At 44.0% G+C, this 14,724-nt stretch overlaps 1 protein-coding gene across 1 annotated transcript in view; it reads right to left on the bottom strand.

Moving 5' to 3' along the window:
• Window positions 1-14,724, bottom strand: part of SLC26A2 (solute carrier family 26 member 2) — a 71,822-nt gene that overhangs the window by 20,310 nt on the left and 36,788 nt on the right. The window contains exon 2 of the mRNA XM_040344507.1: window positions 8,482-9,106. Coding sequence (XP_040200441.1) covers window positions 8,482-9,093 — 612 coding nt within the window. The 5' untranslated portion in view covers window positions 9,094-9,106. The remainder of the gene's footprint in view (window positions 1-8,481; window positions 9,107-14,724) is intronic.

Below are 14,724 nucleotides of genomic sequence, written 5' to 3' on the forward strand. Positions count from 1 at the left end.
TATAATTTTAAAGCAAGTTCTAAATTTTTTGACCGAAGGTTAACTGACCGATGGGGCCCACACACGATCGGTTTGGACCGATGAAAAGGTCCTTCAGTCCATTTTGATAGGTTGTGACCGACCGTGTGTACGCGGCCTTAGGTGTCCGTTTATTAAACAGAGACGTTTTTTCTCAGTTCAGTTCTCGGCAGTTCTCACAGGAAAATTATCTCCTCTGCAGCCGGTTTAGAAAAGGGGTTGTAAAGGTACAATTTTTTTTCCCTAAATAGCTTCCTTTACCTTAGTGCAGTCCTCCTTCACTTACCTCATGCTTCCATTTTGCTTTTAAATGTCCTTATTTCCTCTGAGAAATCCTCACTTCCTGTTCTTCTGTCTGTAACTCCACACAGTAATGCAAGGCTTTCTCCCCGGTGTGGAGTGTCGTGCTCGTCCCCTGCCTTGGACTACAGGAGAGTCAGGACGCCCACTAACACACAGCTCCTTTCTCTATCTGCAACGTAGAGAGTGTACTGACTCACCTGTTGTCCAAGGGAGGGGGCAAGCATGATACTCCACACCAGGGAGAAAGCCTCACATTACTGTGTGGAGTTACAGACAGAAGAACAGGAAGTGAGGATTTCTCAGAAGAAATAAGGACATTGAAAAGAAAAATGGAAGGATGAGGTAAGTGAAGGAGGACTGCACTAAGGTAAATGAAGCTATTTAGGAAAACAAAATTGTACCTTTACAACCCCTTTAACTAATCATTTTACCAGACTAGGTGACTCAGAGATATGACCTTTCGGGTCAGCCTTGTCGTCTCATAGCTCACTAACTGCAATACACATTATCATAAATATCAACACAGAACTCCTTCAAACAATAGCAGAGTTATTTAGCACAAATAACAATGGGTGAAAGACCCTTAGAAGCCACACTAGACTTGTTTACAATAAACACATTATAGCAGACAACCCCAGACAGGTTGTTGGAGTTGATGACATTAGCATCTGCTATGAGTCCCAACAGTGTGAAGCAGTCACTATTCCTAATATGGCATATAGGCCCTATACAGGGTTCCCAGAGTCTGTGTGTCTTGGGGAGACATGGACTTGAAACCAAAGTAACATTACTCCAAGGGTCCCCATGCATACACCTCACAAAGAGTAATGTTCCCTTAAAATCCAGGGCACATAATCAGTAGGCAAGAGGCTAGCATTCAGGCACCTCCAAAAGCCTCTGTCCCGGAAGAGTCTATCACATTGTCACCCTTAAACTCCCTGGCAGTATGATTATTTCAGATTTTAGGTGCTGAAAGCGGTACCATTATTTTGCAAGGAAATTTGGCGTTTTACATTGTAGGCCTGCAATTCTTAGGAATAACTCACTTAAATCTGTCCAAACAAGAGTCTAGTAGACATCTCGGGTATGATAAAGTTTGAAAAAAAAAATCATAAATTATAATATAATAAATAACTATAAATAATTATAACAAATAATAATATAATTATAATAAAAAAAATTAAATAATGCAATTAAATCAAAAACACTGAAATTTGCTCAGTTGCAGAATTGTCGCTGTCATTACTTTTATTTTTTGATGACGAATTTCCCCACAAATCGCTATCGTTCAATTCTGCAAGTGATTATAATTTATTATCTCTGTTTTCTAGCTGCTCTAAAACCACTTTTGATGTAAAGGGACACTTTTTGGTTGCTATGGACAATCTCCAGTTTCCAGGCAGAAAGAACAGTTTTTATTATATAAAAGTACATGTAGGACACAGGACAGACCACTAGGGACAAAGGGGGTGTGTATTTTTTACATACAGTACTGTAATCTATAAGATTACAGTATACTGGATGTACTATGTTTATTTACTTTTTTGAATTTGGCGCCGTTCTCCGCCCCCGTGCGTCATAACGTCGCAGGAAACGGAGATCAGGGGAACACAATGCATCAGGCTGAACATCCGGCCGCCGTGCACTGCGGAAATACATCGCTGGATCCCAGGGACAAGGTAAGTAACCTTTTCCAGCATCCAGCGAGGCAATCCCGAGTGTGGCTCGGGGTTACCGATCGTAGCACAAAAATCTCACCCCGAGCCACACTCGGGAATACCGCTAGGCAGGTTAAAATTCCTACCAGACCTGAATGTTTTTATTCCTTATTTTTTTTTCAATAGCCAAGTACCCGCAATTGCAACCGTGAGTCAATTTAACCTCCCTGGCGGTATGATTAATTCAGATTTTAGGTGCTGAAAGCGGTACCATTATTTTGCATGGAAATTTGGCGTTTTATATTGTAGGCCTGTAATTCTTAGAAATAACTCACTTAAATGTGTCCAAACAAGAGTCTAGTAGACATCCCGGGTATAATGAAATTTGAAACACAAAATCATAAATTATAATACAATAAATAAATATAAATAATTATAACAAATAATATAATAATAATACAAATTATTACTTTTAATTTTTTGATGACGAATTTCCCCACAAATCGCTATCGCTCAATTCTGCAAGTGATTCTAATTTATTATCGCTGTTTTCTAGCTGGTCTAAAACCACTTTTGACATAAAGGGACACTTTTTGGTTGCTATGGACACTATCCAGTTTCCAGGCAGAAAGAACAATTTTTATTTGATAAAAGTGCATGTAGGACACTGGGCAGACCACTAGGGACAAAGGGTGTGTGTATTTTTTAATGTGTTTATTAACTTTTTTAAATTTGGCGCCGATCTCCGTCCCCGCGTGTCGAAACGTCGCAGGGAATGAAGCTTGCGGCGCACAGGCACTGTGAATCGAGTGAGGAGGACACAGCTGTGATCACACAGCGCAGAGGCATCGCAGGATCCAGGGACAAGGTAAGTAAATCATGCCTGTGGATTCTGCGAGGCGATCCCGAGTCTGGCTCGGGGGTTACTGCTTTTGGTCCTGAAATTCCACCCCGAGCCAGACTCTGGAATACCGCCAGGGAGGTTAAATGTGATTTGACTCTTTTTTTTTTTCTTTCGAAATTTAATTTTTTTGCTTCAGCATGTTCTATGCATGCTACAGATGCACCACTTTACAGGCAGACTAAGGAGACCCCCAAGCATCATTAAAATTACTGCTCCTGAAAAAACTATTGTTTTTAAAACATTTTGCATTGATACATGTCCCTCAGGGCAGTATCCTGATCCCCATACCCCTTTTATGAACAATTACTTGCATATACACCTTCATAATGGGCACTTTTGATTTGTCCTGTTCAGCTCCCATAGACTTCAATGGGGTTCGCTGTTTGGGTTAGAACTGTTCCCCTGTTTGTGAGTTCTGCTGCAAACTGAAGGAGAATGTTTTGCCCATTTCAGATGCTACTTTCTATCATTTCCAGTATTATTCCTACATAAGTGAATAAAATGGTAGGGGCGCTAATACACAATAGTAAAAATAAGGTCACAGTATGTTGGACTGTGAAGCCTCGTACACACGACCGAGTTTCTCGGCAAAAACCAGCAAGAAACTTGCTGGGATTTTTTTTTTGCCGAGGAAACCGGTCGTGTGTACATTTTTCGACGAGGAAACTGTCGAGGATCCCGTCGAGCCAAAAAGAGAGCATGTCTTCTTTTTCCTCGACGGGAATGGAGAAACTTGCCTTGTCGAGTTCCTCGACAGCCTAACAAGGAACTAGACGAGGAAAACTATGTGTTTCGCCCGTCGAGTTCCTCGGTCGTGTGTACAAGGCTTGACTGCATTAAGTGGTGGGTGTAACATATAATAAGTTTCCTAACAAGTGAAAAATAGCAAAAGACAATAATAAATTAAATTACAACTAGATTACTAATTGTTAATTAAAATATTTAAATGTAAACACACATAAACACTGTGTAGACACAGCCTATGTCTGCACAAACAGTCCAAAAGAACAGTGATAACTGAATGCCGTATGAACGGCAGATAAGTGTAAAGTCACAAATCCAAGTGGTGAAAATAACAATTGAAATTTCCCACATTAATCTTCTGTCTATGTTTGTGCGGACATAGGCTGTGTCTACACAGTGTTTATGTATGTCCACATTTAAATATTTTAATTAACAATTAGTAATCTAGTTGTAATTTAATTTATTATTGTCTTTTGCTATTTTTCACTTGTTTGGAAACTTATTATATGTTACAGTCACAGTCTAACATACTGTGACCTTATTTTTACTATTGTGTATTAGCGCCCCTATCATTGTATTCATTCATCAAATTGGAAGTATAAATTCTTCCCATTTCCCTAGGGGAGCAGCTTTATTATATTTAATTCATCACATTTTTGTTATAGCATGAAATAACCCACAAATTTATTTTGGAATCCCCCTTATTTACCATTAATCCTACATAGTAGTATGGCTATGGGATTTCTCCCCTCCATATGCTGCTGCCTGTAGGTTTTCCCACTGCTACTATACCTCCAGTGCTGACTATATTAAATATATATTAGAGAGGAAGTAAACCCTCCTCTAGAAAAAAAAGGCATAATGAGCTAGTATGCATAGCATACTAGCTCATTATGTAGTACTTACCTGAGATCGAAGCCCCCGCAGCGGCCCTCGTTCCTCTCCTCCACTGCCGCCATCTCACTTCCTTGTATCGCGGCTCCGGCGCTGTGACTGGCCGGAGCCGCGATTACGTCACTCCCGCGCATGCGAACGGGAGACAGGAGTGACGGCTGGATCGCCTTCACTAACGGCACGCTCAATGCGCCTGCCTTCACAAACGGCATGTTCAGTGCACCACATTGGTTGCCCGTTTTGGGGAAAATACCTCCTTAACCTTGTAGGTTAAAGGGGTGGTTCACCCTAAAAACTACTTTTTCTTATTACACTGGCCCCCCACATTACAATACGATTAAGCCTATTATCTTTTTTTTGATGCTGTACATACCTTCGTACAGCTATTCACCCGTGGCTTCCGGGTTGCGAGTCCCGCGGGAGTGGGCGTTCCTAACATGTCTGTGATTGACGTTTTGACCAAAAACTAGCTCCCCCCGTCGCGTAAGTCGCGTCACGGTTGGCGAAAGGAGCCGAAAGGGCGAGTCGGCGCTATACTGCGCATGCGCATCGCCGTTCGGCTCCTTTCGCCAACCGTGACGCGGCTTACGCAACGTGGGGGGAGCTCGTTTTTGGTCAAAACGTCAATCACAGACATGTTAGGAACGCCCACTCCCACGGGACTGGCAACCCGGAAGCCACGGGTGAATAGCTGTACGAAGGTATGTACAGCATCAAAAAAAAGATAATAGGCTTAATCGTATTGTAATGTGGGGGGCAAGTGTAATAAGAAAAAGTAGTTTTTAGGGTGAACCACCCCTTTAAGGAGATATTTCTTGCACCTACAGGTAAGCCTTAATCTAAGCTTACCTGTAGGTACCTGTAGGCTTTACAACCTCTTTAAATAAAAACAAACAAAAAATATGGATGGGAATATGCCATTTTAGGGCAACCTAGGCCAGGAAACTTCCACTGGATTGAATGGGAAGGGTTGCAGTGCAAAGATGGTGAGCAAAGTGGGGCTCAGAACATCAGACTTGAAGTGTATTTTTTTTTTTTTACAGTTTCAGATGGCAGCTGATGCCCACTGCCATCTGGGGATGCACTTGTCCAGAAACAGTACAAGCTAACTTTCTCTCCTCTCCCTTGAACCTTGACCCCCACTGCAGTCTACTAAGTGCCCACCACAACCCCATCCTGTTATCAATTGAGAGACCATGTTTCTTGCTGGCCCATCTATATGCACTGTGAGAAGGCTCATGAGTGAATCAACTGTGTGATGTTTGCAAACGTGCAAATCAAAGGATTTAGGAACTAGCACCACAAAAACTCACTCAAAGTGTTTATGTATTGCCTGTTGTTGATTTAATACTTTTCCAATTTATATAACATGTCAGCTGATTTCCTCTCTTGTGATTCCGCTTATTAGAAATGCTGTAGCATGTATTAGCACCAGGGGGCAGCCAAACCTCAGCTAAAAATCCCACAAACATTAAACTTTGAGTCTAAGAACATCATGAAGTCCAAAATGATAGTTCTATAAACAATATTTTCTTCTGCAAAGATCATATAATGTATGTATCTTAAGATAAGAAAATAAAAATATAAAAAGAGTGTGCATTTGACAGAAAATATATTCATCTAAGAAAGTTCTCTCTTATGAGCCACCTTTCACAGGCAAAAGAACTCAAAATTTGCAAAAACAATTACCCATACTTTGAAATCATGCAAAAGCATAGCAGTCTAAAAAAAAAAAAAAAAAAAAAAAAGTAGTCATATGTGGGAAATGCCTTAACTTTGGGTACACAGGAACCTAAGGGCCTGTTGAGACTTTTACGCTGAATATCACAAAATTAAAGACCCACTGTTTTTAAAGTACAATTTCATTGTGTTCTATACTAGAAGCACATCTGTTATTGCTTGCTATGGAAATCTATCCCAAATTGATGTAGGCAACAGACTCTTGAGACATACTGCTTCTTTTTATGGTACATGGTGGCGCATGTGCCATACAGCAGGGAAGAGAAATAGAGAGTGTGTGAACCTAACCAAAGCAAGGCCTAAGATGCCAGCTCACCTTATATCCATATCTGAGACTTTACTTAAAGCGGATCTTCACTGCACCTGAGCACCACAAACCAAAAACACAATTTAATAATGTTTTACTATTCAAAGCAAACTCACCCATCCATCCACATCTCCATGTTTTATTTTGTTGAGAAATCACTTTGCAAAACAACCCCCTAGCATTTCTGGCTGTGGCCATCTTGAGTAAGGGAAAATAAGTTATGTAGCATTTACTTTCTGGAATCCACCTTCCCTTAGCTCAGGCAGGAGAGTGTACTTAGATGAGAAAACCCCCTCCTCCCCTCCTGAAGATTCCTGGGATGTATGATATAGTTTGCCCTGGCAGGAAACCAGGAAGTAACTGAAGAAATGTAAAAAAAAACAAGTTTAAAACAAATATGCTCGGTTTAAGAGTAACTTTGTTTAAGAGCGTTTTGATTTGCGAGCAACTTTTATTTTTTAATTCTGACTGAAATTGCAGCCTCACTGTGCCCATCAAATGCAGCCACTGTGCCATCAATTGTCATCACTGTGCCATGCCATCAAACGCAGCCACTGTGCCATGCCATCAAATGCAGCCACTGTGCCATCAATTGTCACCACTGTGCCATGCCATGCAACGCAGCCACTGTGCCATCAATTGTCACCACTGTGCCATGCCATCAAACGCAGCCACTGTGCCATCAATTATCACCACTGTGCCATGCCATCAAATGCAGTCACTATGCCATCAATTCGCACCACTGTGCCATGCCATCAAACGCAGTCACTGTGCCATGCCATCAAACGCAGTCACTGTGCCATGCCATCAAACGTAGCTACTGTGCCATGCCATCAAACACAGCCACTGTGCCATCAATTGTCACCACTGGGCCTTGCCATCAAATGCAGCCACTGTGCGCCTCAATTGTCGCCACTGTGCCAATTGTCACCACTGTGTCCTTTTATTGTCGCCACTGTGCCCATTGTTGCCACTGTGCATGTCACTGTGCCCTTTAATTGTTGCCACTGTGCCCATTGTCACCACTGTGCCCTTTGTCACCACTGTGCCCATTTATGCCACTGTGCACTTTGTCGCCTATGTGACCATTGTCGCCGCTGTGCCCTGTAAAATGCACTTACCTTACTCCTTCCACGTCCCTCGATGTCTTCTCCCGCCTGGGTGACGCTTCAGCCAATCAGGTTACCAATAACCAGAATCGGGGAACCTGATTGGCTGAGACGGCCGTCAGTCTTATCCAAGGGACGCACCCCCCGTGCGTTCCGAGGATGAGACATCCGGGAGCCGAGGGCTGTACTCGGAAAGCCTATCAGAGCAGCACTTCCGCACAGCCAACCAGCTGCCGTTATTCAGGTGGCCAGCGCTCAATTTCCGGCCATCTCTGAATAGACCAGCGGCAGCTGGCAACAATAACATACATTCATGCAATGCATGAATGTATGTTATTAGACTCAGTGGCAGGCGAGAGCCAGAGGGGGCTGCACTCCAGCGCCACTATGGACAAACCACCACTGGCCTGCAGTACCTCATTGGGTCTGAGGTACGGGGACGCAGGAAATGAGCCAAAGTGTCCTTGGGCTTTTTCAGAAGTTTTTGGCACTCTCTGGCACCCCCCACCTCTGACCGCATTCGGTATTGCACCCCATTGAAGTCAATGCGGAACAAATTATTTTAGTTTCCATTGACTTCAATGGGAAAACTCGCTTTGATATGCAAGTACTTTGGATTACGAGCATACTCCTGGAACGGACTATGCTCGTAATCCGAGGTTCAACTGTACTTTTCTATCTATTTACTAATGCTAGCAGCATGAGGATCAAAAATAACCAATGTCAATTGGGAGATTGAATTTCCACTTTAAGCTACACTTAAAATTTAAAACCAAATAAAAGCATTTTCCTTGCAAGACTTACCTGATAAACTCCAGCTACAAATGTTACTGTAGCTCCTACTCTAATTGCATAACAGCTTTTATCACATGTCATAGTTGAAGTCTGATTGTTATTAAGTGTCTCATTTCCTATTAAATCATCTAAGGAATGGCTTCCGTGACCTTCCAGTGTGGCATACCCTGCGGCTTGCAGTTCCCGGTCCACAACTTCGCCCACCATCAAACACAGTACTCCAAATATTCCGACGTGAATATGTTTCGAGGTTCCCATTAAGAAATAAATAATGCAGGCAAAGAATGAGGTGTAAAGGCCATAGACAGGCTCCTGATTGGCCAGAAGTGAATAGGCAATAGATTGCGGAACAAGCAGGATGCCCACTATTAGTCCAGACATGGCATCTCCCAGCAAGTATTCTTTTAGTCTGTATTTGGGCAGCCATCGCAGCACAGGCAGAAAACCGAAAATAGTGTCTTTGGCTTTTTCAGGTGAGCAGCTACATGTCTGCTTAATCTTTTTGGCTACATGTTTTTGTAGAGCAATTGTTTTCTTCTCTTTTTCTTCCAGCAGTATAGACCCCGGAGGATGTGGGCTCCTGTGAGTGGTTTGGATGTTGTCATTGACTTCTCTATTCATCTCAAATTATTTCCTGAAATTATAAAATAAACTGTAAATTACTATAAATCCAGGAAACATAGCCTGCAAATAGTCAATATATAATAGTCATATAGACAGCATACAGTATATACAACATATGATGTGCTCTATAATTTAATTAATGTGTCCTTACATGCTTTATTTTATTAATGCTTATTCCAGTAATTACTGTCACACAGATTTTACTTTATTTAATCCACTTCCTTCCTATCTCCAGCCAGCAGGAAATATCATGGATGAAGCCACAAACGGATCTTCTGTAGCCAAAGAATCCTACTCTGTCAAATGAGATCTATACTATGGCCGGATTCACAAAGCACTTGCGCCGACGTATCTCCAGATAGACCGCGTAAGTGCAAATATGCGTCGTCGTATCTGTGCGCCGTACCCACAAACTAAGATACGCCTAAAAACAGGCTTCATCCGACCGACGTAACTTGCCTACGTCGGCGTAGAGTGGGCGCATATTTACGCTGGACGCATGTGGCGCTCCCATTGATTTTCTATTCAAATATGCAAATGAGGGAGATACGCCAATTCACGATTGTACATGCGCCTGAAGCAGGCTACGACTGGTGCGTGTAAGTTGTACGTACGGTGTAAAGTTAAGCCCCATAAAACAGGTGTAACCCAGCAGCAGACATGCAAAGGTCTGCACCAGGGAACTCAAGCTGGCGTTTTTTACGTAGTTTACGTTGGATGTGAATATGGCTGGGCGTAGGTTACGTTCACGCCGTAGGCAGTGATCTGGCGTATCTTAGGCAGTTGTTCCGACGTGGTTTTGAGCATGCGCACTGGGATGCGTCCACGGGACGGCGCATGCGCCGTTCGTTATACGTATCTGTCTGGCGCTCGGCCCATCATTTGCATGGGGTCACGCCTCATTTGCATGGCTCACGCCTACTTCCACTTATGCCGAGTTACGCCTTGGAAACCCAGCGCAGTTTTGGGAGCATTGGCTTTGTGAATTCAATGCTTGCCTCTCTGCGCTGCGTCGGCGTAGCGTAAAGGAGATACACTACGGCGGCATAAATATGCGCCGCTGTCTGTGAATCCGGGCCTATGTATTTAGCTAGAGAAAATTAATCACCCGGCACATATCACCTATTCTCCAAGACAATTTTAACCACTTAAGACCCTAACCAATATGCAGGTAAAGGACCAGGCCCCTTTTTGCGATTCGGCACTGCGTCGCTTTAATTGCGCGGTCGTGCGACGTGACTCCCAAACAAAATTGGCGTTCTTTTTTCCCCACAAATAGAGCTTTCTTTTGGTGGTATTTGATCACCTCTGCCGTTTTTATTTTTTGCGCTATAAACAAAAATAGAGCGACAATTTAAATAAAATTCTATATTTTTTACTTTTTGCTATAACAAATATCCCCAAAAAATATATAAAAAAAAAACATTTTTTTTCCTCAGTTTAAGCTGATACATATTCTTTTACATATTCTTGGTAAAAAAAAATCGCAATAAGCGTTTAACGGGTGTCAGCGGTTTGTTCAATCCGCTGACACCCGTTATCCCATAGGGATACACGTATGTCCGTATTTCATCCAAAAACAGATGGATGAAATACGGACATATGGTCCGCATGTGTGAAAGGTTCCTTAGTCAGCACTGAGGTTTGCATAAGTAGGTCTCATCTGATAAAAGTGTTACAATCTGTGTCAAATAATCTGTTTATATTTTGGCTAATTTCCCCTCTCTTCCCGTGCATCTGATAGGACAGAAAAGCAAGCGTGGAGAAATGTCCCCACTTTCTGTCTTTTTGACAATAGGGTTGATTTACTAATGAAAAATAGACTGTGCACTCTGCAAGTGTGGTTGCTCCATGGCTTAGTAAATGAGCTCTTCTGACTTTCATCATCCAATCAGGTGCAAGCAAAAATGCTGGTTTTTTTTTCTTTCCCTTGCATGTGATTGGGCATTCTTAGCAAAGTGAAGCTTTACCTAATTTAATAAGCTCTGGAGCAACTGCACTTTGCAACGTGCTCAGGGGCAGGTATGGACTGGCCATAGGGACTACAGGGAGTTTCCCGGTGGGCCGATGGCTCAGTGGGCCGTTTTTTAAAACAGAGATGCTGCTTGGAGGACTTTTTCTAACGCCCTGGCAGCACCCCAGTGTGAAAGCACTCAGGCTTTCACACTGGGACTGCAGCGGAAGCGTTTTTCAGTCGCTTTACAGGTGCTATTTTTAGCCCAAAAGTTCCTAAAAAACGCCTCAGTGTAAAAAGGGGTCCTACACTCACCCCCTCTCTTTTACACTCACTCTCTTTTTCTTACACTCACCCCCCTCTCTTACCCACCCCCTCTCACCCCCTTTCCCTCAACCCTCCCTCTCTCTCACCCTCTCATGATATACAATAATGGATGTAGGGGCCTTTTGGTGGGCGTGATTTTTCAGGGGGGCAGCATTTTATTGAATTAAAGTGGGCCGGTCTGGATGAAGTCCAGGGCCGAATTTGTGTCCCAGTCCAGCCCTGCTCAGGGGTTATTTACTAAAGCTGGAGAGTGCAAAATTAGGCTCACTGCATAGAAACCAGGTTTTATTGCCAAAGCTTAGATCAGGGGTCCTCAAACTTTTTAAACAGGGGGCCGGTTCACTGTCCCTCAGACCGTTAGAGGGCCGGACTATAAAAAAAACATCCCCTCATTGCAAGCCCCCCCTCGCCATCATCATTGTAAGCCCCTCATTGCAACCCCCCCTCACAATCATTAATTGCAAGCCGATGAAGATCATTGCAAGCCCCCCAATCATCATTACATCATCATCAGCCCCCCCCCCATCATCATCATCATCATTACATCATCAGCCCCACCATCACCATCATTAATTACATCACCATCATCATCATCATCATCATCAGCCCCACCACCATCATTACAAAATCATCAGCCCCCCTCACCATCATCATCATCATCATCAGCCCCACCCCCCCCCCCACCATCATCATTACAAAATCATCAGTCCCCCTCATCATCATCAGCCCCCCCCCCCCACCATCATCATCATCATTACAAAATCATCAGCCCCCCTCACCATCATCATCATCATTACAAAATCATCAGGTCCCCTCACCATCGCAAACCAGCCCTCCCCCCCCCCCCCCATCATCATCATTACAAAACCATCAGCTCCCCTCATCATCGCAAGCCAGCCCCCCCACCATCATCATCATCACAAAATCATCAGCTCCCCTCACCATCGCAAGCCAGCCCCCCACCATCATCATCACAAAATCATCAGCTCCCCTCACCATCGCAAGCCAGCCCCCCCCTCACAGCCTTTCTCCTTACTGTGCTGTGCTGTGTAACGGTCCGGCTCTGTCACGATGCTCAAACACTGTAACAGTTCTGGCACGCTATGATAAATGTCCCGCCATCCTCCTCCTAGATCAGCTTGTGTGACAGACAGCACACTGGCTCTATCACACGAGCTAGTCTTCTAGGAGGAGGAGGGCGGGACATTTATCACAGCGCGCCCAAACTGTTAACGCTGTTATTTCCTGACACAGCGGGATCGCTGTGTAACCGGCATTGCCTGTCAGGGTCGGGTGGGCCGGTTTAAAGTCCTCCGTGGGGCGCATGTGGCCCGCGGGCCGTAGTTTGAGGACCCCTGGCTTAGATGAACAAGCTGAGGTTAGAGGCTGATTGGCTACCATGCACAGCGGCACCTGATTCTGAGTGCACCAGTTTTTATAAATCTACCCCACAGTCTATATTCCTTTAGTATCTCAACTCCAATGTGTCAAAATCTTCCTGCGTCCTCTTACTCTGACAATGGGGGTTATTTACGAAAGGCACTGAAAGTGCACTTGGAAGTGCAGTTGCTGTAGATCGGAGGGGTCATGCAAGGAAAATAAAAAACAGCATTTTAGCTTGCACATGATTGGATAATAAAATCAGCAAAGCTATTTCTCCCACTGACACTAATGATGGGACACTATTCCTGCCAATGGTACCAATGATGGGGCACTATTTCTCCCACTGACACCAATGATGGGACACTATTCCTGCCAATGATACCAATGATGGGACACTATTCTGGTGCAATTAGATTTGTGAAGTAGGACTGACTCTATAATTCTCTCCCTCAGATCAGCAGGAACCTTGCCCTAAACTATCTAATGCAGAGTATCTCACAAAAAGAAATGCAGTGCTGGTGTAGATTTCTGAAGCAGGATAGTCCTATCTAAATCTCTCCCTCAGATCAGCAGCAGCCTTTCCCTACCCTAGCTAAAGCAGAGTGACGATCTGTGCTGTGTGCCTCTAGCTTACATAGAGGCTGGGTCACATGCTGGGTCACATGCTGCACTGGCCAATCATAGCCATGCCAATAGTAGGCATGGCTGTGATGGCTTCTTAGTCACAGTAGTAAAACAAATGGCCATTGGCTGCCCTGCAGCCCGCCGTAAAATTGCCGAACACCGGACCCGAATCCGAACTTTCAGCAAAATGTCCGGGTTCGGGTCCGGGTACAAAAAAAACCAAAGTCCGTACCGAACCCGAACTTTACAGTTCGGGTTCGCTCAACCCTAATTAGAATATGACTCTAAGGCCCCATACACACGGTCGGACCGAACCGATGAGAATGAACCGAAGTTCAGTTTCATCGGACCAAACCGACCGTGTGTATAGGCCATCGGTCTGTTTTCCTTCGGTCCAAAATTTTAAAACATGCTTCAAAACCGAACCGATGGACCGCTGCCCGATCAGACCAAACCGATGGTTAGTACAGAAAAGCATCGGTTCAAAACCCGCGCATGCTCAGAATCAAGTAGACGCATGCTTGGAAGCATTGAACTTCGTTTTTTTCAGCACGTCGTGTGTTTTACTTCACCGCGTTCTGACCCGATCGGATTTTGAACTGATGGTGTGTACACACATCAGACCATCAGGCCACTTCAGCGGTGAACCAATGAAAACGGTCCGTCGGACCATTCTCATCGGTTCGGTCCTAAGAGAGTTCTCCTGATCTCAACTCATTACCTGTATAGAAGATATCTGGGAGCCAGAAATCTTGCTAATTGATAGGGGATCAAGTACTTATTTCACTCATTAACCACTAGGGGTCTGCGCTATAGCCGATTGACGACCACAGCATGGACCCCATTTGCCGGGAGGCCGTCAATAGACATCCTCCCCTTTACGGGCTCCTTGTGTGCCCCCTGCAGGGTGCGCACGGCACGCACTGTGATCACCCGAGTCACTGAGACTCGGGTGATCACAGATCCGAGTAAGGGGCTGATCACCCGAGCAATCCGTACCCCCTGCCAGTGTCCACAGTGTTACCTATCAATGCCCACGAGTGCCACCTATCAATGCCCACAGGTGCCACCTATCAATGCCCACCATTGGTGAAAATCAGTGCCTCATCAGTGCCACCTAGCAGTGCTTCCTATCAGTGTAATCTACCAGTGCCCATTATTGCAACCCATCAGTGCCCATCACTGCCGCATTATCTGTGCCCATCAGTGCAGCCTCATCAGCGTACATCAATGAAGGAGAAAAATTACCTGTTTGCAAAATTGTATAACAAAATATAAAAAATATATATATATTTTTTTTTAAATTCTGTCTTTTTAAAATAATTTTAATAAAAAATAAA

This window comes from Rana temporaria, chromosome 3, assembly GCF_905171775.1.
Source record: "Rana temporaria chromosome 3, aRanTem1.1, whole genome shotgun sequence".
In the NCBI taxonomy this organism is placed as follows: Eukaryota; Metazoa; Chordata; class Amphibia; order Anura; family Ranidae; genus Rana; species Rana temporaria.